General features: G+C 46.0%; 1 protein-coding gene across 1 annotated transcript in view; it reads left to right on the top strand.

Moving 5' to 3' along the window:
* Window positions 1-20492, top strand: part of grm7 (glutamate metabotropic receptor 7) — a 193381-nt gene that overhangs the window by 136418 nt on the left and 36471 nt on the right. Inside the window, exon 5 of the mRNA XM_073467537.1 lies at window positions 11467-11604. Coding sequence (XP_073323638.1) covers window positions 11467-11604 — 138 coding nt within the window. The remainder of the gene's footprint in view (window positions 1-11466; window positions 11605-20492) is intronic.

Raw genomic sequence — 20492 nt, 5'->3', positions numbered from 1 at the left:
AGACGAGTCCTCCAGGAAACAGCAGCGCAGAGTGGTGGTGTGGGGGTGGAGCCAGGTGACAGGACTGATCCATCACACGGTTTGATTATTTACAATCATTCAAATCTTTATTCATTTTTTATACCGTGTAGTTTTAGTAGAAGCAGACAGGAAGCAGCTGCACAAACTAACGATCGGACGGTGAACTGAGCTGAGACGAGCCGCTCGTACAGACGACAGGACATAAAGTACTGTGCACTGTACAGTACTTCTACTTTTAAAGGTGTATTCCACCAAAATACTACTTTCTGTCCAAGAACTTTTAGATTTAATGTCACAATATTGAGCTGTTTGAGGACATTTATGCTTCTGTTACACTTTTCACTTCCTGTTCTGCTGTTTCCAACTTGTTCTCGATCTCTTCACTGACACTGACAGTGTCACAGCGACCTTGCAGCTTTTCTATTAAATGCATTCTAGTTTTATAATATTTCCGACAGTTCATTTAATATTTCTGCTCTTTCCTGTAAATAAAAGCTTATAAAATATGAAAATACAGGATGTAAAGACTGTGTCCTGCCCTCTCTGCCAACATGCTAACTGAGCTAGCTCACACTGACAAAACACAACCACACCTACACATCTATAGGTGGCTGCAGACCACCTGCCAGGAGCAGCTCAGCAGCAGAATGAATGTTGGCAAAAATGTTTCTGCAAAATCACAGATGAATTATATATTTCTGTTTGTTACGGTTCAGTTTCCACATGTTCTCTCGTCACGACGCCGTGCTCGTTAGGTTCAGGTACACGACCTCTGCGTGAGTGTTAAAACATCATGCCATCATCGCCACAAACACGGCTGGAAATTTTACCAAAGTCTACTTTAAAATATTAAAACGCACCATCAGCTTCACCTCCTGACATGAACGTCAGGTCGTGAACATGTAACGTGAAAGAGATATGACTCGTTTTGTTGACATGTCAGTACCAAACGTGGCCTACAAACATTTCATCCTGGCGACTCGGCTGCAGGAAGCAGGAGAGAAACAGAGTCATGAAGAAAATATCAGGGATTTAATTTTTATATTTTTTGTGGCAGGAAAAAAACCTGAATTTCTTACAGTACCAGATGACTCACACGAAAACGTAACCAATTAAGAAATTACTTTAATTGCAAAACCAACCTGTTATGTTTCTCGTAATAACAAGTAAGAACAAAAGTAATCTGAGTACCTTCAACACCGGTGAAGAGTCAGCAGTCCACCATGATGTGATAATACAGAGCAGACTGACTGACTGAGAGGGTCTTCAACATACTGTCACACGTGCACACAAAATGATTGTCTGGTGGGTCCAGTAGTTTGTGAGTTTATCTGTGGACATAATAATGAGGACATAATGATATGGTGAATGAAATGGTCTCTGATGTCCAGCACGAGCAGCACGAGGTCACATCGGTCTGAGCTGATAAGTGTTATCACGAGATGTCGACTGCGGCGCTGCACGGCGACAAATAATCTGTAATTACTGGATCATTTGTAGTGTGCAGCCTGTCACAGTCCAGAGATCATTGTTCGGAGGATCAGCTGCAGCTTCTGGACGGATCCATTATAAACACTTTGTCCAGTTGGGAAACATCAGCACAAACATTACGTCTTAATTTCTCTGTAAACTGGTTCATATCGCAGCTCCTGTGGGGAATCTGTGAGATTACTGAGTGTAATTTTGTTCTCTGCAGATATATCTCACTTTTTCCTGCACGATGCAAAAATAAACTGATGCTCCATCGAAGCAGACAGATGGTGAGACACCTGCACAGAGGACAGAGGACACAGTTTCATACATCACAGAAACATCGTCACAAACATTTCCTCTGTTCACATGTGCATCACATGTGCATCTCCAGTGAACAGCCGTGAAAACGATACAGAACATGAAGAATGCGTCTGCGAGCTCCCAGTCACTTCCTGTGTCCTCAGGCAGTGTGTGCAGGAGGACATCCATCTTGGCGGATAGTGATCATGTTTTAAACATGGAGCCAGATTAAAATCCACATCCTCCTATCTCCAGCGTACACATGGGTACACACCGAACCCACCAGATCTACGTTTAGCAACAAACAGGATGGAGAGGAGTGGGTGGAGGAGGGGAGGAAGAGGAGGGGAGGAAGGGAGGAAGGGGGAGTCAACGTGTAGGCCGACATCGATCCTCACAAAACGCTCTCTGGTGCATCTCCTGCAAACAGACCTGCAGGTTTATTTTCTCTGGACTGAAACACAGGAAAGTTCACTCTGCTGCAGTAGATCTGGTTTGTTTCACACTGGAGGAGGAGGAGGAGGAGGAGGAGGGGGGGGAGGAAGAGGAGGAGGGAGAGGAGGAGGAGGAGGAAGAGGAAGAGGAGAAGGAGGTGGAAGAGGAGGAAGAGGAGAAGGAGGTGGAAGAGGAGGAGGAGGAGGGAGAGGAGGAGGAAGAGGAGGAGGAAGAGGAGAAGGAGGTGGAAGAGGAGGAGGAAGAGGAGAAGGAGGAGGAGAAGAAACATCTTGTCTTACATAAACAGCGTTTTCCTGTGAGCTCCTCTCTTGTGACCGTCGGACTGTGACGTGGATCAGATGAACAGCAGCTGAACTGACAGATGTTCACATTGATTCATCATGTCTGTACAGCTAATGCTACAGTCAGCAGCTGGTTAGCCTAGCTTAGCATAAAGAATGGAAACACTGGCAAACATCTCGTCTGACTGTCCAAAAGGGAAATCTCGTGTAAAAACCTCAGTCGGTCGTTCGACAGCGTTCGGTCTGAACATCACGAGGTCGAGGTGAAAACACACGGACAGAACTGTTGCCTCCCTGGTGGAGCCTGATCGTGTGGGCGGAGCTGAGGCGGGCCTAGTAGGTCAAACGGGACCACTCGCTGGAAGCTACCAAGCTAGCTAAGGCTAACAAGCTAACTGTGTTCATGCATAAAGAATATCTTGCTGCACATCAGCGAGCAACAAGCAGCACAGAGGATGATTGTGTTTGAGTTGAGCTCAGCCTCTGACTGAAGTCAGCACTCACCAGAGACTCTGAGTGTTTCTGTTTCCTGCAGTGTCTTTTCTTCTCCATCTCTTCTCTTCATTCAACAGTTTAAAATAGATTTAAAGGACGTTGCTGTGGATTTCAGCTCCTCTGCAGCTTGTTACTGCAGACAGGTCGAGAAGTGAGAGAGAAGAGAAATCCAGAAGCTCTCCGGCCTCAAGTGGCCATTTGATGAACTGCAGCTTTCAGCACTTCCACATTGACTTCATCTTTCAGCTCAGGCCGTTGCTGCTTCCAGCGGACGGGTTTTGATCAGCTTTCTTTTAGCCCATAAAAGTGTCAGGATTTAAAATCTCAGCCCTTTAAACTCTTCCTCCTCCTCCAAGACATGATCAGAATTACTGATAAATAAATTGACGTGGCATTATGTCAGCGGTGGACGTGGTGAAAGCTGAATAATACCCATGTTTCCATGTTCATGAGTTTCTGGATGACGTGGAGAACAGAACCACCTGAAGTCAAACCCATTACTTCACAAAAAACAACTTGTGTGTATGTAGCAGCTGCTCACATACTGTAAATCCCGATACGTAATGAAGTGTTAGCTCTAGTTCTTGGTTGTGTGTCTACTCAGTAGTTCCTCAGCAGGCTGACATTAAAAGCCTGAGATTTGTGGATTAGAGGCGTATTTGACTGTGGGAAGTGGATCCATCTCAGCTGGATCCTGCAGACTCAGCAGGCGGCGTCCACAGGGGGAAACTCTCCACAGCCTGCAGTCGTCTCTGTGCCTCATTTTCAGCTCATTTTCTCCTCCGCTTCCTCCTTCATCCCCGACTTCCTCTCTCTTGTGTTTCCTGGATCTTTGTTCTCTTTTGTTCTCCTTTTCTCCAACTTTCATTTTTTTCTAACTCTCGTTTCCTCTCTTGGGTTCAATCTCAGCAGTTAGCAGCTCCTGCAGCAGTGTTAGCAGCTCCTGCAGCAGTTAGCAGCTCCTGCAGTAGTGTTAGCAGCTCCTGCAGCAGTTAACAGCTCCTGCAGCAGTTAGCAGCTCCTGCAGCAGTGTTAGCAGCTCCTGCAGCAGTTAGCAGCTCCTGCAGTAGTGTTAGCAGCTCCTGCAGCAGTTAGCAGCTCCTGCAGCAGTTAACAGCTCCTGCAGCAGTTAGCAGCTCCTGCAGCAGTTAGCAGCTCCTGCAGCAGTTAGCAGCTCCTGCAGTAGTGTTAGCAGCTCCTGCAGCAGTTAACAGCTCCTGCAGCAGTTAGCAGCTCCTGCAGCAGTGTTAGCAGCTCCTGCAGCAGTTAGCAGCTCCTGCAGCAGTTAGCAGCTCCTGCAGCAGTTAGCAGCTCCTGCAGCAGTTAACAGCTCCTGCAGCAGTTAGCAGCTCCTGCAGCAGTGTTAGCAGCTCCTGCAGCAGTTAGCAGCTCCTGCAGCAGGGCTGTACTCAGTATATTTTCTGAGGTCTGAGAAGACAAAGAAAAGGAAAGTGACTTTTCAGTTTGGATCGAAACCACAAACCTCCGAGAGATTTGAAATTAGATTGACACCTGATGTCTGGACCAATGAGGAGTTCGTCCTTCCTCTCACTGCAGACGTTTCCACACGACCGACCTGTTGATCCACAGACCTCTTCACACCTGCAGTGTTGTCGCAGACTGACCACCAGCTCTGACGTCAGCCTATCAGACACAACAGGTGTGTTTCCACTGACTCTGTGAGGATTCATGTTTGTTTGAAGACGTGAAGCACAAACACATTTCCAGTATTTATGACAGGAATAGTAATCTGATTATTAAAGGTTCAATTTGTAGTGTCAGTATTTGATGAGTTTGAAATGAGACTCAATAATCAGCTCTCTCACTAGCTGGACCTTTAAGACAGGTCAGACAGACTGAAACAATAAGACGAGGTTAAAGCCTGCTGTGTGACTGTGGACTGGGTCGGGTCGAGGTGTGAAGATGTGGCCCATTTGTTTCTGGGGTCGAGTTTATGATTTGAGTTCCTGGATATTAAATGCTCATGTACAATTCTGTGTTGTGGTCCCAGTAATTGTGGTAACGTGCACTGAAGTAACAGATAACGACATTATAATGCTGCACGAGTCCAAAAAGGTTGAATCATGGTTTTATTGTAACGTTTAACTGAAGCACAGTCGATCAAATTAAACATTTCAGCATCAGATTATTCTTCTGTCAGCACGAGATAACTCGGGAATGTGATGAAGACAATTTGATGACACAACTAAACTCTCGCTGAGGACGTAAGAGAAGACAGTTTGGTGTAAACAGTCGTCTCCTGGAGACGTAATAACTGTTCGCACAGATACATTTTGAAAGGGGAACGTAACTATAAGACTCCACCGCCTGCACCAACGCTGTAACTTCATCACTGACATGCGTTTGACTTCTGTCTCATTCGCAGCTCAAACGTTTGACTCCTTCGTGTGTTTGTGTCTTATTGTCATCACTAAACTGTTGAAGAGCAGAAGTTCTTCTTCTCCTGGTGTTTTTGTCGGGAACCAAACAGATCCAGGTGCTGAAACAAAGACGGGCTGTAACCAGATTTGTTGTAAATCCAGAAATAACCGTTGGAGAGGCCTCAGATTTAAATAGTGTTTTAGAGGAGTGAAGCTGCTGTCGACGCTGCGAGGTTTGAACTTCAGTGAAGCGATGTCACTGCTTCTACCTGTGGAGCACTTAGAGCTGGTGACTGTCAGCCAGGAGAGTAAACACTGTGACTGGTTTGTTTCCTCTCTTGACATGGCTGAATGGTTGAATGGCAGCTGCAGTGAGGCAGCCTGGGGTCAGTGTGAGGGCAGCTTCCACATCTTCTGCTTCTATTCCCTCGTTTTTGATTGTTAACTCAAATTTTACTGTGGCAGAAGTGACCCGCTTCCTCTCAGAGTTGGGTCAGTACAGACGTTAGTGGTAACTCACTGACTTCACATCATGTGCAGCTGGTGCAGAGCAGCTGTACATCTAATAATAACTACATGTGTGTTTAACATATTGTAGCAGCAACAGTCTGTGTCGTAGTTTTAGGTTGTAGTATGAACACATCTTCACACCACTTCAACAGGCGGTCACCATCCTCCAACCCCCGGTTTGATTTTCACTTTAAACATTTTTTGAGTTGATCATCTTTGTGCACACAGGACACGTGTCTGCTGCAGGCTAACGCTGTGCTACCTGTGTCATCTGAGAAGTCTGTGTTATTTGTTGGGATGAGTGAAAGCAGGCGGGAGAATCACTGATGTCACTGTTAACGACCGGGGAAGTTGAAAAGCTCATTTCAGTGAATTTGAGAAAAACAAACTTGTGACAATCGCTGCAATTAAAGTCACATTCAGGTGTCATTGGCTACATGCAGCGCTGCTCTGTTCACTATTGCAAATATTTTTTTTGACCTGATAAATTCAGTTTTTTGTTTCCCTGCAGTATATATGTCAGTGCTTCTGCAGCTCTCAGTCCTGTCGTCTTCCTCTCAGGCTGCAGTGAAACATCGTCCAGTCACCAGTGGAACAGTAGCCTGTTTGCTCAACATGGCCGTGTTGGTGTTTTTCCAGTTCCTTGCTTTAAAAATAAAAGACAATTTGCTGAAGAAGTGACATTTGTTTGAGAGTAAACTGAGAACCAAACCGCAGAGCCTCCACACTGTCAGGAGCAGTGACAGACTCTGCTTCAGCGACCACAGGCTCAGTATCTGACCCTGAAAATCTGAGACGTTGGTCTGTGCAGCGGCCGACACAGTGGCAGTGATTCACTGAGATAACGTGTCACAATAGTCCGACACGTCACGCTCTCACTGAAACCTGTGACCCAGAAAATGTTCGACATTTCTCAGCGAACAAGAACGGCAACAACAAACTCTGACGAGGTGAGGTCAGGCCTTCGTTTCTCGCTTCACTCGTTACTCCTGTCGACAGTTTCTGTTTGTGTTTCATCTGAGCTGCAGGAAATATTCTACATAATGACACAGAATCATAAATACTTTATTGGCCTCCGAGGGGGAATTATGATATTATATGATAATATATCGTAGATTTCTGTTTGTGTACAACAAACACAAGATGCTAAACAGGAAGTATACTGTTGACATAAAGACAGGCAGTTAGCTGTGAGCCATGGTTTCTTGTCTGTTTCCATTCAGTCAAACAGTCCATATTGAAAATATGATGAAATAGCGTTAGCAGCTCCTGTTAGCAGTGAACTCATGGACGTACAGACGAATATCACTGGATTACTTCGATACTGAAGAAAACTATGAAGATTCTCAGGGAGCTTCTGAAGAGTCTGTTTTCAGTGGATTTATTGACGAGGTTAAAAAATGTACTTAGAAATTAAAATGACGTGATCAGCAGAAGTTAAGCAGAAACCACTTGGAAGCTTTTCTCTAAATGTATTAAAGATATTCGCAGCTCTTCATTAACTGCTGGTTGGAAAATAGCAGCATTTTCTTATTAAAATAATATTGGGATCATTTCCAATAAATGATTGTGGTAATTTGTGGGTAAATTCAATGAAATCTTAATGTGTTTCTTGGTAATCATCTTCTACTCACCATGAAATATGTGGAGCTGTGAACTGAAGTGTTAGCAGAGATCTGTGAGTCACGTTCAGCCTCTGAAGCAGCAGAGAAACCTTCTCGTCTCTTCTCTGTGTTTATCAAACAACAGTGTAGGTGGTTGGTATTATATTATATTCAGTGGCTCTGCAGCTTCTCCTCAGGACCTGAAGATCTGACATTATATGCTCCATAAAGTAGGCTAAGTCCCATCAGGGATTCATATAAATTAAGATCAAACACCGTGTTCGCCCTTGAGGTTACATCCAGATGCAATTATTGTTGAATCCCCACTTTTTCCGATGCACGCTCCGCATACTGTTGCACTAATGCTCCTTTCCGAAGAGTAATTACAAGGACATTTCTAATTTAGTTTCCTTTCAAGCTGCGAGGAAATGCTGCAGGAATAATCTGCCCTTCAGTCAGACACAATTTAATGTCTCTTCATTTGTTCTGTGGAGCTTCGAGGGGAGAAAGGACCAGTCGGAGAGCTCGTGGAGAATGAATGCACATAGACTGCTTTAACTGTCGGAGTATGGTGAAGTTAGGACTGAAACTCATTTAAACCAGAAGCTTTTCATGGATCAGAATCTATCACTGTAAAAAATAACAGCTGCATTTTTTCTGTTTACATTCATTATTCATCGTCTCAAAAGAGAAAAGCTTTAAATAGACGCGGCAGCACAGCTGTCCTCTGCAGCCCGCCGAGACTCGGGCTGAGAATCGTGTCAGTCAAAGAGTGTGGAGAGGAAACCGTCATGGCCGCCCACAGTGTACTGCCCCACAGTGTACTGCCCCTCCGTGTACTGCCCCTCCGTGTACTGCCCCACAGTGTACTGCCCCTCCGCGTACTGCCCCACAGTGTACTGCCCCACAGTTAAATGCCCCACAGTGTACTGCCCCTCCGTGTACTGCCCCACAGTGTACTGCCCCACAGTTAAATGCCCCACAGTGTACTGCCCCACAGTGTACTGCCCCTCCGTGTACTGCCCCACAGTGTACTGCCCCACAGTGTACTGCCCCACAGTGTACTGCCCCACAGTTAAATGCCCCACTGTGCCGTCCTCATGGTTCGGACATCAGATCGGCCCGCGTGTAGCTCAGCGCTAAACTGCGGCCTCCTTGCACTAACAAAGCCTGGTAAACAAAGTGCACCAACCCTAATGTCCAGTAGGTGGCGCCTGCCTGTCACAGGCCCCCCAGGTTTGAAAACGCCCGCTGTTGCCCGTTTTCTTAATGGCCACGTGGACTACGCTGTCTTAACAGCCAACGCAGGACGCTGCACCCGCCTTTAATCCAGGCGGAGGAAGCGAGCTGGATTCAGGAAGACACGACTACAAGTGAGGCTTATTTAGTGTCTGGGCAGATACTAGAAGTTAGCGTGTGTCGTATGCTTGTGAGCTACATCGTTTGTTTGTGGGCCGCCGTGTCCCTCTCTTTATTGCTGTTAGTCTGACGTTGTGAAACATGCTGGTTGTTTCTCCTTTCCGCTCATCACCAGCTGATTTGAGCCTCTCCACTCTGTGGAGCTGAAGTGTTAGCTAGCCGCCGCTAAGGGCGTTAGCCAGCCACCGCTAAGGCCGTTAGCCCTTTGTCTTCCTCTCTCTTTCTTTCTCTCTAACTAACCCACATGTACACACACATTAGGGGTTGCACACACACACATAATCTTATGGGCGACCTGTCGGAGACTTACGGTTGATGACCTCGCTATAACATAAGATACGTGTGTCTCGTGATATCTCCCTGTTATGACTTCAGAGACGGACGCCTCGTGGTAGCACGTCCACCTTTTGTGGAACAGCGGGTCGCTTTCCCTACAAATTCATCTCGTGTGCGATCAAAGTGCACACGGAGCCAACGGCGGTGTGACCAGTGCCGTTGACGAGCTTTAGGTGACGTGTTCACGTCCACCATTGTAGTCCTTTCAACGGAACACTCTGTGATGTCACCCTCCGAGAGAGCGTGACCGCCCCCCCCCCACACACACACACACACACACACACACACACACCCATGCTTGTTTGTTATTTGTGCTTGAGTCTGTCTTAGTTTAGTTTCATAGTTTAGCTGCTCTGGTCGAGTGATTTTCGTTTATTGAAAGTATCATTGATTTGATTGATTTGCTAACAATAATGAAGTCTGTTATATTGTACAGAGCAGTTTCCTGTGATTAGTTTGTGCATATGTTTTGTGGCATTTGCTGGTTGTGATGGTCAGAGCTCGGATTCATTTCCTTCACTGTTCCTTTAATTGTAAATATTTTACAGATATTTACATTTAAAGTGAACCCTTCTTCGAGACTAGTTCTGGTCTGGTTGTTGGTCCCTGATTTCAGGGTGGTGCCCCGTTTCAACGATTAGAAAATTAATTTTATTAATTTCGGGCAGCAGGAGGCAGCTCAGTACCCTCCACACACACACACACACACACACACACACACACACACCCTCCACTCCTCCTGTGTGTGAAAGGCTCAGATCATCCTGAGATCACATCGAAAGGCTCAGATCATCCTGAGATCACATCGCTGAGTGAATTATGAATTATCTCTCTCTGTAATAGAGTCTCTTCAACTCTGATTCTCTCGTCCTCTATTCAGTTTTTCTCCTTTATGTCTGCCTTTAACCTCCGTCTCCACCTCCTCCCATCTCCTCCTCCCATCACCTCCTCCCATCTCCTCCTCCCCCCTCAATCGAAGCTCCATGCAGGGAAACTTATAGAGGTCAAGCTCCTAATTTTATCCTGTCAGAATTTATTAAAATGTATGCGTCTGTGACATCATCACAGGCTGTCAAGGACATGTCATCAGTATCAGTGACGGAGAGGAAAAGGCTGAGCTGCCTATCAGGAGGATACTTACAGAGAGAATAGGCCGATGATGAAGTGCTCTTCTTCAGATAAAAACTCTCTGCTTATAACTCAATTTCCTCTTCTGACTGTTGTGAGCATCCGAATGATCGAGTGGAGAAGGCGAACCTGTCAGCGGAGGAGAAATGAAGTTGATTGCTAATGCTTTTTGGAAATATTATGTATTTTTCAGTCTCGAGTGATTTGATAAGAATTATGTTTTAAAATGAACCTCAGAGTCTGATGAGTGAGAAAAGCTCTCTTCACCACATGTTCCCTGTCACGAGGCCTTTTTCTACCTGCTGGGAGAGGAAAATATCTTCATCTGGTTCTGACCCGTTGAGTCTTAATTATCTTAAACTGATCTTGTTCTGATCGTCTGTGTGTTCATGGTTATATCTTTCTGTAGCCTTTGACCTGTTTCTTGTTTTGAAGTCTGTTTGTCGTCATAGTTACCAATAATCTCTTAATTGACTTATGTGATGAGGAGCCTACTCACCACCCTCTGCATCTCTGAGCCCATTGTGCTGCGTGCAGAGGTTAGGTGTTTGGAGCTATTTCTGGTGATCCGGGCTCAGTTTCTATTCATTCCTCTGAAATCTTCATGTCTTGCCAAAGTCTTTATGACCAGATGCAACGCTTTACTGCCGTCTTGGCATGTGTTTGGGCCGCGATACAGCAGCCAGTGTTGCAGGCAGGAGGTTTTACCTTACAGAGGTTTGTTTTAACGTCTACAGAAGCTGCCAACAAGACCTTTTTTGTTGCTGGGAGGGCTGACCCTAGCTCCGCTTTGTCATTTATCTGATGATGTTTTTTATCTGCAGGCCAAAAGAGCGACGCCTCTCCTGGAGAACCTGTCTCTTTAGATATGTGACATGAAAGCGATGATCTAAGTGCAGAAGAGATGAAGCACATTAACACATTAGGAAACACATCTTGTTTGTTGTGGCTCTTCACACTTCAGCGCTGCTGTCACGTTCAGCGCTGCCTCGGCCGTGATTGTTGAAGCTTAATGAATGAACCTCTTTTGTTTTGTTGACCTGTTGCTCGTCTTGTTTTCAGGGTTCGATGCGTACTTCACATCGCGGACTCTGGAGAACAACAGGAGGAACGTGTGGTTCGCTGAGTACTGGGAGGAGAACTTCAACTGCAAACTGATGAGCTCGTCCAAGAAAGACGACAGCAGCAGGAAGTGTACAGGTGAGTTTACTTTCTTTAAACACGCTGCGCTGCCTTACTGGTGACGACCGATGGGGACGTATACAGTCAGAAAGGAAAACCTGCAAGAAATACAGCCCGTCTGCTGTAATCCAAGCCTCCAGAAGCCCAGAGACCACAAATTCATTTTAATAAACGTTATTTATACCCTTGATGTGCGGTCGAGCTTGTACACCTACGATACTGCTTTTAGCTTATTAGCTAGAGTGAAGATTTCGGCTTTTAAAAGGACGTAAATGACGACTTTTGAAATCCATTTGAGATCTCCGAGCTCCCGGTCGCTCACCGAATACAAAGGTTTTAACATGAGGGTACGATACTCCAGCAGAGAGGAAATCAGGGATCCTGAAACTGTGAGACGGAGGCCAGAGTTCACAAACGGGTGGAAGTTCTTCGTAAACATTATTTCACAGATTGATATCCGATACAGCTCTGAGCTCAGAGAGCGACAGCAGATGATATCACAGAACTAATGAACACCATCACTGCATATTGATGTTTTTCATCATACGCTCTGTTCTCGTCGAGGTTGTTGGAAAGTTTAGCTGCGTTTGAAGCGGTAAACAGAAACTCATAAGTCTCTCTAACCTACAATCAATAATGGATAGCAATTAGTGACCCAATATGATGGTGTGAACAGACCTTGAACACTAATGAACCGGTTCTATTAGGAGTATTGACTGAAGAACAAAAGAACACATTATCTCGTCTTACTTATTTTTCTGTGGATTCGTCTCGATGCGTTTCTGTTTGTTATCGTTCCCCCTCCTCTCTCGTCGCCTCCTCTCAGTATGATTAATGATATTCATCCGATTCATATTTAAAAATGTGAGTTTTACAAACAGTCATGTACCCTTCCAGATTAATTTGTAGCGCCTAATTTATCGTCACAATTCCCGTTCCCCTGTAGCTCCTCGTTCCCCTTTCTTCCCTCCACACGTTGTAAGTCGACCCACAGAGACGCCGGGATCATCTGTGCCCCCTGGAACTAAACCTTCAATTACATAATGAACACGCCTTCTGTGCCGCTTCGGGATGATTGACTCCCTCTGTACCGCAGAGCAGCAGGCGTGGAGACACAGAGCAGCCATCTCTATTTTCCTCTTTTTGGAAAGAAACTAGGAATTATAATAATTTAATATAACACTTGTACAATGACCTCATGCTGTTCTCAGTAGTGAGTAAGTGCCAACGCCTTCATAAGGGAACTCTGTGCAGTGTTAGTGCAGAGCTCTCCTCGTTGAATGTAACTGGACCTGTTCACCCTGCAACTTCTCTGCACGTATCACCTGGTGTGTGTTTATGGTCAGGAAATACAGTTCATACAGAAGAGCAGAGCTGCAGCGACCCTGATCACTGTAGGGTCACTGATTGTTCCCGAACATTCAGAATCGAAGTGTTATTTTACACATAAACTAATTTCAGGACGATATAAGAGCCCTCCGTCCTCCTGCACAAGAACAGCTCTGTTCTGATGTCTGTTAGTGGTCACTGCATCTTTTTGTATTTATGTTGGACCTCTTCCTGGTTGTGTAGTGTCTCTTTCTGGTTGTGTAGTGTCTCTTTCTGGTTGTGTAGTGTCTCTTTCTGGTTGTTTAGTGTCTCTTCCTGGTTGTGTAGTGTCTCTTCCTGGTTGTGTAGTGTCTCTTTCTGGTTGTGTAGTGTCTCTTTCTGGTTGTTTAGTGTCTCTTCCTGGTTGTGTAGTGTCTCTTCCTGGTTGTTTAGTGTCTCCTCCTGGTTGTGTAGTGTCTCTTTCTGGTTGTTTAGTGTCTCTTCCTGGTTGTGTAGTGTCTCTTCCTGGTTGTTTAGTGTCTCTTCCTGGTTGTTTAGTGTCTCCTCCTGGTTGTGTAGTGTCTCTTCCTGGTTGTGTAGTGTCTCTTCCTGGTTGTGTAGTGTCTCTTCCTGGTTGTGTAACGTTTCTTTCTGGTTGTACAGTGTCTCTTTGTGGTCGTTTAGTGTCTCTTACTGGTTGTTTAGTGTCTCTTTCTTTGTCTCCTCTGTAGTGTTGTGTCTCTCTGTAGTGTTGTGTCTCTCTGTAGTGTTGTGTCTCTCTGTAGTGTTGTCTCTCTGTAGTGTTGTGTCTCTCTGTAGTGTTGTGTCTCTCTGTAGTGTTGTGTCTCTCTGTAGTGTTGTCTCTCTCTGTAGTTGTATGTCTCTCTCGTTAGTGTTGTCTCTCTCTGTAGTGTTGTGTCTCTCTGTAGTGTTGTGTCTCTCTGTAGTGTTGTGTCTCTCTGTAGTGTTGTCTCTCTCTGTAGTGTTGTGTCTCTCTGCAGTGTTGTGTCTCTCTCTGTAGTGTTGTGTCTCTCTGTAGTGTTGTGTCTCTCTGTAGTGTTGTCTCTCTGTAGTGTTGTGTCTCTCTGTAGTGTTGTCTCTCTGTAGTGTTGTGTCTCTCTGTAGTGTTGTGTCTCTCTGTAGTGTTGTGTCTCTCTCTGTAGTGTTGTCTCTCTCTGTAGTGTTGTCTCTCTCTGTAGTGTTGTGTCTCTCTGTAGTGTTGTCTCTCTCTGTAGTGTTGTGTCTCTCTCTGTAGTGTTGTGTCTCTCTGTAGTGTTGTCTCTCTGTAGTGTTGTCTCTCTGTAGTGTTGTCTCTCTGTAGTGTTGTGTCTCTCTGTAGTGTTGTCTCTCTGTAGTGTTGTCTCTCTCTGTAGTGTTGTGTCTCTCTGTAGTGTTGTCTCTCTGTAGTGTTGTCTCTCTCTGTAGTGTTGTGTCTCTCTCTGTAGTGTTGTGTCTCTCTGTAGTGTTGTCTCTCTGTAGTGTTGTCTCTCTGTAGTGTTGTCTCTCTGTAGTGTTGTGTCTCTCTGTAGTGTTGTCTCTCTGTAGTGTTGTCTCTCTCTGTAGTGTTGTCTCTCTGTAGTGTTGTCTCTCTGTAGTGTTGTCTCTCTGTAGTGTTGTGTCTCTCTGTAGTGTTGTCTCTCTGTAGTGTTGTGTCTCTCTGCAGTGTTGTGTCTCTCTGTAGTGTTGTCTCTCTGTAGTGTTGTGTCTCCTCTGCAGGTGCTGTTGGTTGAAAGCCTGCTGCTGACCTTCAGTACCCACACTGAGAGGAGGGTTGGGTTGGCTGTGGTTGGCAGATATTCAATATTAACAGACTCTGTTTCAATCTTTACTTTTAAACGAGCTCTGTGGCCCGTGAACCCACAGGTCCCTCAACCTGTGTCCTGTGGGCCCATTCGATCCGACACTTATTTAACCTGCAGAGCTGCTGAGGAAAGACACTTAGAAGATGTACGTTGTACTGTACTGTAAAACGATATGACATCATCTCGTTACTGTCTCCGGCATATATTTGCTCTTATTATCTGGCTTGGTTTTAAATACTTTGCTATGAGCTAGAAAGTACTTCAAACTGTGACGCTCTACATACACCTCGCTGCTCAAGTTAGCACGTATACGTTATACGCAAAATCCAGTTAGACTTTCAAAATAAAGCGTGCAGACAAACTGTTCATGATGTCCAAGAGTCACTGTTTGTTTAGGTTTAGGCACAAGAACCACGTGGTGAAGAAAACATCATGTGTGTGTTCTGTCTGACACACAAGCTAAAAATATCCAGCTCTTACAAATGTTGAGTCTCGACGGTTGGTGTGCCCCACCGTCTGCTCCACCTGTTGACATGACAGTCAGCTCATGTGGATGTAATGTGAACATCCTGTCACACGTACAAATATAAACCTATCTGTGTTCTGCAGAAACATTTTCACTGCCAACATTTTATTCTGGTGCTGTGCTCAGAGGAAGCGCTGACTCATTCTGCACGGCCATTTGTAAAAGAGTTTCTATTTTTACATATAAATCCTGAGAGACAGATTTGTTTGATTGTGATGTTAGAAATATATTTTTCAACACAATGATAGAAAGTTTCTCATGTTAAAGTTTCAGCGACAACAAGTTTAATTTGTTTGCTGCCAGAATATCTCCTGTCAGGACAAACTGCACTTGTAGAAAGTAGATAATAAAACGCTGGTGGAGATAATAAGGTTAATAAATTATAATAGCGATTTCTAGGGTGCAGGTTGGTTGTCATGTATCGGTGGTGATCGACTGTGCTGGTCAGGACCATCCACCCTGGTTTCCTCCTGCAGCAGGAGGACAGTCTGTGTGTAGGTGTGTGTTTCCCTGTGTGTGTACCTGCCTCTCTCCCAGTGCATGCTGGGATAATCTCCCTGAACAGGATGAATGGTTGGATGTGTCCCACCTTGAAACAGTCCACATGCTTTTACAAGCGTTGTAGAAAATGAACGTGACACCCTGGGCGGTGCAGTTTAATGCACGTGTGAGTCTGTGGTCACACATCAGCGTCATGAACATCCTGAGTGAAGAACAGCCATCAGCTGTTCCTGCCGTCACGAAGCTGCCGCGCTGCAGCAGCAGGAGGCTTGTTTAGAGGAGGCGGCTTCTTCACAGTGAACCGTCAGCCACACTCGCTGGCTTCATGCTGCAGTTATCCATGTGACAACAACACAGTGATTACATTTGGCCATATGATGATTTCTTTGTACTGCATGATTGTGTTTATTACATCAGCTGTCAGGGATTAAAACTCTAATCTGTTTCATTAAATACAGTAAATGTTCCCAGGATGCAGTCTGGACAGTATGAGGCTGGTCAGACCTGAAATCAGCACCGGTCCTGAGTGACCCGGTCACAGGTGGACCGCTCTCAGTGAGGCCAAGACATATTGAGGAGGAGGAGGAGGAGGAGGAGGAGGAGGAGGAGGAAGAGGAGGAGGAGGAGGAGAGGAAGAGGAAGAAGAAGAGGAGGAGGAGGAGAAGGAGGAGGAGGAGGAGGAGAGGAAGAGGAAGAAGAAGAAGAGGAGGAGGAGAAGGAGAAGAGGAAGAAGAAGAAGAGGAGGAGGAGGAGGAGGAGGAGGAAGAGGAAGAGGAAGAAGAGGAGGAGGAGGAGGAGGAGAGGAAGAGGAAGAGGAAGAAAAGGAGGAGGAGGAAGAGGAAGAAGAAGAAGAGGAGGAGGAGGAGGAGGAGGAGGAGGAGGAGGAGGAGGAGGAAGAAGAAGAAGAGGAGGAGGAGGAGGAGAGGAGGAGGAGAAGGAGAAGAGGAAGAAGAGAAGGAGAAGGAGAGGACGAAGAGGAGGAGGAGGAGGAGGAGGAGAAGAGGAAGAAGAGGAGGAGGAGGAGAAGGAGTAGAGGAAGAAGAGGAGAAGGAGAAGAAGAGGAGGAGGAGAAGGAGAAGGAGAAGAAGAGGAGGAGGAGAAGGAGAAGAGGAAGAAGAGGAGGAGGAGGAGGAGAAGAGGAAGAAGAGGAGGAGGAGGAGAAGGAGAAGGAGAAGAGGAAGAAGAGGAGGAGGAGAAGGAGAAGAGGAAGAAGAGGAGGAGGAGGAGGAGGAGGAGGAGAAGAGGAAGAAGAGGAGGAGGAGAGGAAGAAGAGGAGGAGGAGGAGAAGAGGAGGAGGAAGAAGTCACTGTGATGTAAATTACACGTCAGCAGCTGTTTGTGAACACACTGTCTGTTTAACTGATCCAACCATTGAACGCAGTAACACATCATCACCAGACTCCATTAACAAATGTAGTGATTTTCAGAGTTGTTTCAGGAGGAGAAACTGAACAAACTTCGAGGAACAGCTACAAATTCTGACTCACTGGAGCTTCTTGTTAATTCAGCATTAAATCGAAACATGAACTTCTGTCTTTCTTTGCGTCTGTTCGTCTCAGTGATGGACGAGTTAGTTTGCATACAGCTGTGTGATCGGATCAGGACAGATGTTGACATCAGGCAAACTAATCACAAAGAAAAGTGAATAGTATGTTGTGAATCTATAAAAGCAGTTAATCCTCCTGAGCTGCCGTAGACGGAGACGGTCACAGCAGGTGGTCGCCCCGCTGGCAGCAGCAGCGACTCTGTGACCTGCTTTTACACTGATGCCTCCCGACATCATCTCACTGCAACAACTGGGGCAATTACTCGTGTTATTAACCCATTTACCAAATCTGTCTCTTTAATGCACTTCTGTTTTCAGTGCAGTTAGTAATGATATGAAGTCTGACTTCAGATCAAACAGGAAATTAAACCTCAGTTTAATCAGTCGAGCTGTTCAGATAACAAACTATCATGTGTGTTTAAAGTCCCCTGAAGATTTCAAGACTGATGGAGACAAAACGCAGATGTTTGTCTCAGTTACACAGTAATTCAGTTCTTTTCTGCCACTGATACAAATGAAATCATCCAGAACCAGGCTCGTTGAAGATTTAGGGTCTGGAGCCAGTAGAGGAGTGAATGACCTCGGACCTGAACCAGGCTGTAGTTGTACCGTCGCTGACGAGAAGACAAAGGTGAGGATGTTTGTGCTCTGTTGGGCCGCAGAGCTCAGTTCAGTCGTGGGACAGACGACAGTAATATTACACGTCCTGACTTTTGAACATCAGTACCGTATGTTAACAGAGGATCACAGCCTGCAGAGAGCAGGACGCCGTCTCCTGACCGCATGTGATGAGAGTCAGCGACAAATCAGCTTCATTTCTGATTGGACCTACGAACGATCGTGCTGACGTCCTGTTTCTATTATTATTCATGCCGCTTGTGTAGAAAGCGTGACATGGACGAGGAACAGTTCTCTGTACAATCCTGTCCCCCTCTACTACAAAACACCTAAACCAGGGGGTTGGAGCTGACAGTTCTCTGCTTCATGCTGCCCGTACGTCATGGAAACATCTGAATACCACAGTGTAATATGTTCTCTGTAGAAAGATAGTTTATCTCCGTGTGGTTACGTCTCCAATCTGATCTTGTGTGTGAATTGTTCACATATTTAACAGGTTCAGTGTGGACAGGAAGCGTCTGACATTGTGTTGGGTCGTGCTCTCACATGTAGTTATGAATCTGACTTCAGACCAGCCAAGTTCTCAAGAACCGGTTCAGATTATCTCAAACCAGCTGCTGCTTCCTTCTCTCCTCAGTCAGAAGATCAGTCTGCTGCAGGAAACACTGAGCAGCAGCTTCTCTTCTGCAAACGTTACTGTGTAGACGTTTGACCGCTGCTCTGCTGCTGCTCGCTTCTGAACACGTGACACCATTTTAATAACCTGCAAAATCTGCACTCTTCAGCCCTGTGAACGGTCCACGGTCCACAGTCTAAGGTCCACGGTCCACGGTCCACAGTCCACAGTCCACGGTCTACGGTCCACAGCCCACGGTCCACAGTCCACGGTCCACGGTCCACAGTCCACAGGACAAACTCAGAACAAGGCACCAACACACAGCTCAGATGTTCCTTCAGTCTTTATCTGTTTCTCACTGTGGTCTCAGGTGTTCCCTCCTGACTAGAGACCACATTTAGGTTCAAGATCTCGTCTCTAAAGCAGAGAGAGAACAGAGGAGACAGAACCAGAACCAGAGACGGAGGACACACCTGCAGCTCCAGGTGCTGTGGGTCCTGCAGCCTCCTCACAGTAACAGTCTGAGGCCGGAGAGCAGCAGCGACTGAAGATAAAACCACAGCGATGTGAGTCCAGTTCAGAGTGTTTGTTAGAGTGAGAGATATGAGCAGGTCAGAGGAGAGAGAGACTTCTGTTCCTGAGATAACATTCAGCTGGAGGTCTCTCTGCCACAGGAGAGGAAACCGAGCCTGAAGCCCGCAGACACATGGCAGCAGATAGCAGAGTAATGACCGGTGGTGTCGGTGCAGAGAACAGCCAGCTCCCCTCAGTTTAACTAAAACAGCATCTAACGATGTGACGGCAGCGCGGGTCAGGAGGAGTCACAGTGTAAGCAGATGGTGAGGCTGTTATTAAGGAGAACATGGTGCTGAGAGCAAACAGAACCAGTTGTTCAGTGGGCAGCGAACATCTGTCTGCTGCCGAGCTCGCTGCATCTGTGAGCGTGTTGTTCTTCATTTCCAGGTTTGTCAGCGGACAATAAGAGTCTCACTGTTTGTTCACCACAGGCATCTTTAGCTCTGTGGAGTAGAATGACATTATTACAGAGATGCTCCGAGGCTGCAGGAGCACTGACCTGTGATGTGTTTCATCCTGCGCTGATGTGATGCATGATGGGAAGATGTGGACTGATCTGTGTTCTCTGACGTCAGACAGGCAACAAGATCATGAACCAGTGACAGAAGAATAAACAGCAGAAGGTTTTGGAGGAGGGGATGTGACAGTATTGTCAACGTCTGACTCGTGTTTGTTTGTGGACGGTCAGATGAAGATATTGCAGGCTGGTGAGGATGAATATTAATACTTTGCTGTAAAACTGAACTGCAGCTCAGTAATAGTACTCGGCTGTGATTTGTAGCGCTACCAGGCTGCTGATGTCATGCTATTAGCCGCCTGGCTAGCTGGGCTCCTGACTGTAATGAGATTATTCAGGAGCGGTGTTGATGTGGCGTCTCCTGTGTCTCACTCATCCTCGGCCAAACTGCCTCTTCCATTGTATCCCCTCATTATTAATGTATCAGGCTGCACAGCAAAGACAAATAAAGAACAAACGCTGCCTCAGCTACATTTCTTTGTTCGTGTGTTTCTCCTCGCCGGTCGTTTTTAATCCCACCTGTTCGATGGAGACAAAGTCGAAGTGAATGTGAATGCAGGTTGTTTCGTCTCAGCTGCCTTCAGTGTGAAGTCATCTAGTGTCAGTTGAGTTTCTCTGACTCTGCCTTCACTGTGTGCTGTACACCTTATCCTGCAGCAGGTCAGCAGCGTTTATCATTAATGTATCAAGTAGATGAAGTTTATGTGTCTTGTGCTGCGGCTCAGACAGCTTAGACTTCAGATAAATGAGGAAAGACTTTTTCTAACTCAGAATCTGGATTTTATCCTCACTTACAGTTCCTTTGACTCACAGCTGTAAACCTCCTGCGTCGTGTACCGACAGTTCAGCAGCTGGAGATTAAATACTGATCTGAGGTCAGTCGCCTGCATGAACTC

The sequence above is a fragment of the Pagrus major genome, chromosome 6 (assembly GCF_040436345.1).
Source record: "Pagrus major chromosome 6, Pma_NU_1.0".
NCBI lineage: Eukaryota > Metazoa > Chordata > Actinopteri > Spariformes > Sparidae > Pagrus > Pagrus major.
The sequence above is the reverse complement of the archived record's forward strand: the minus strand, read 5'-3'. Positions and strand labels throughout refer to the sequence as shown.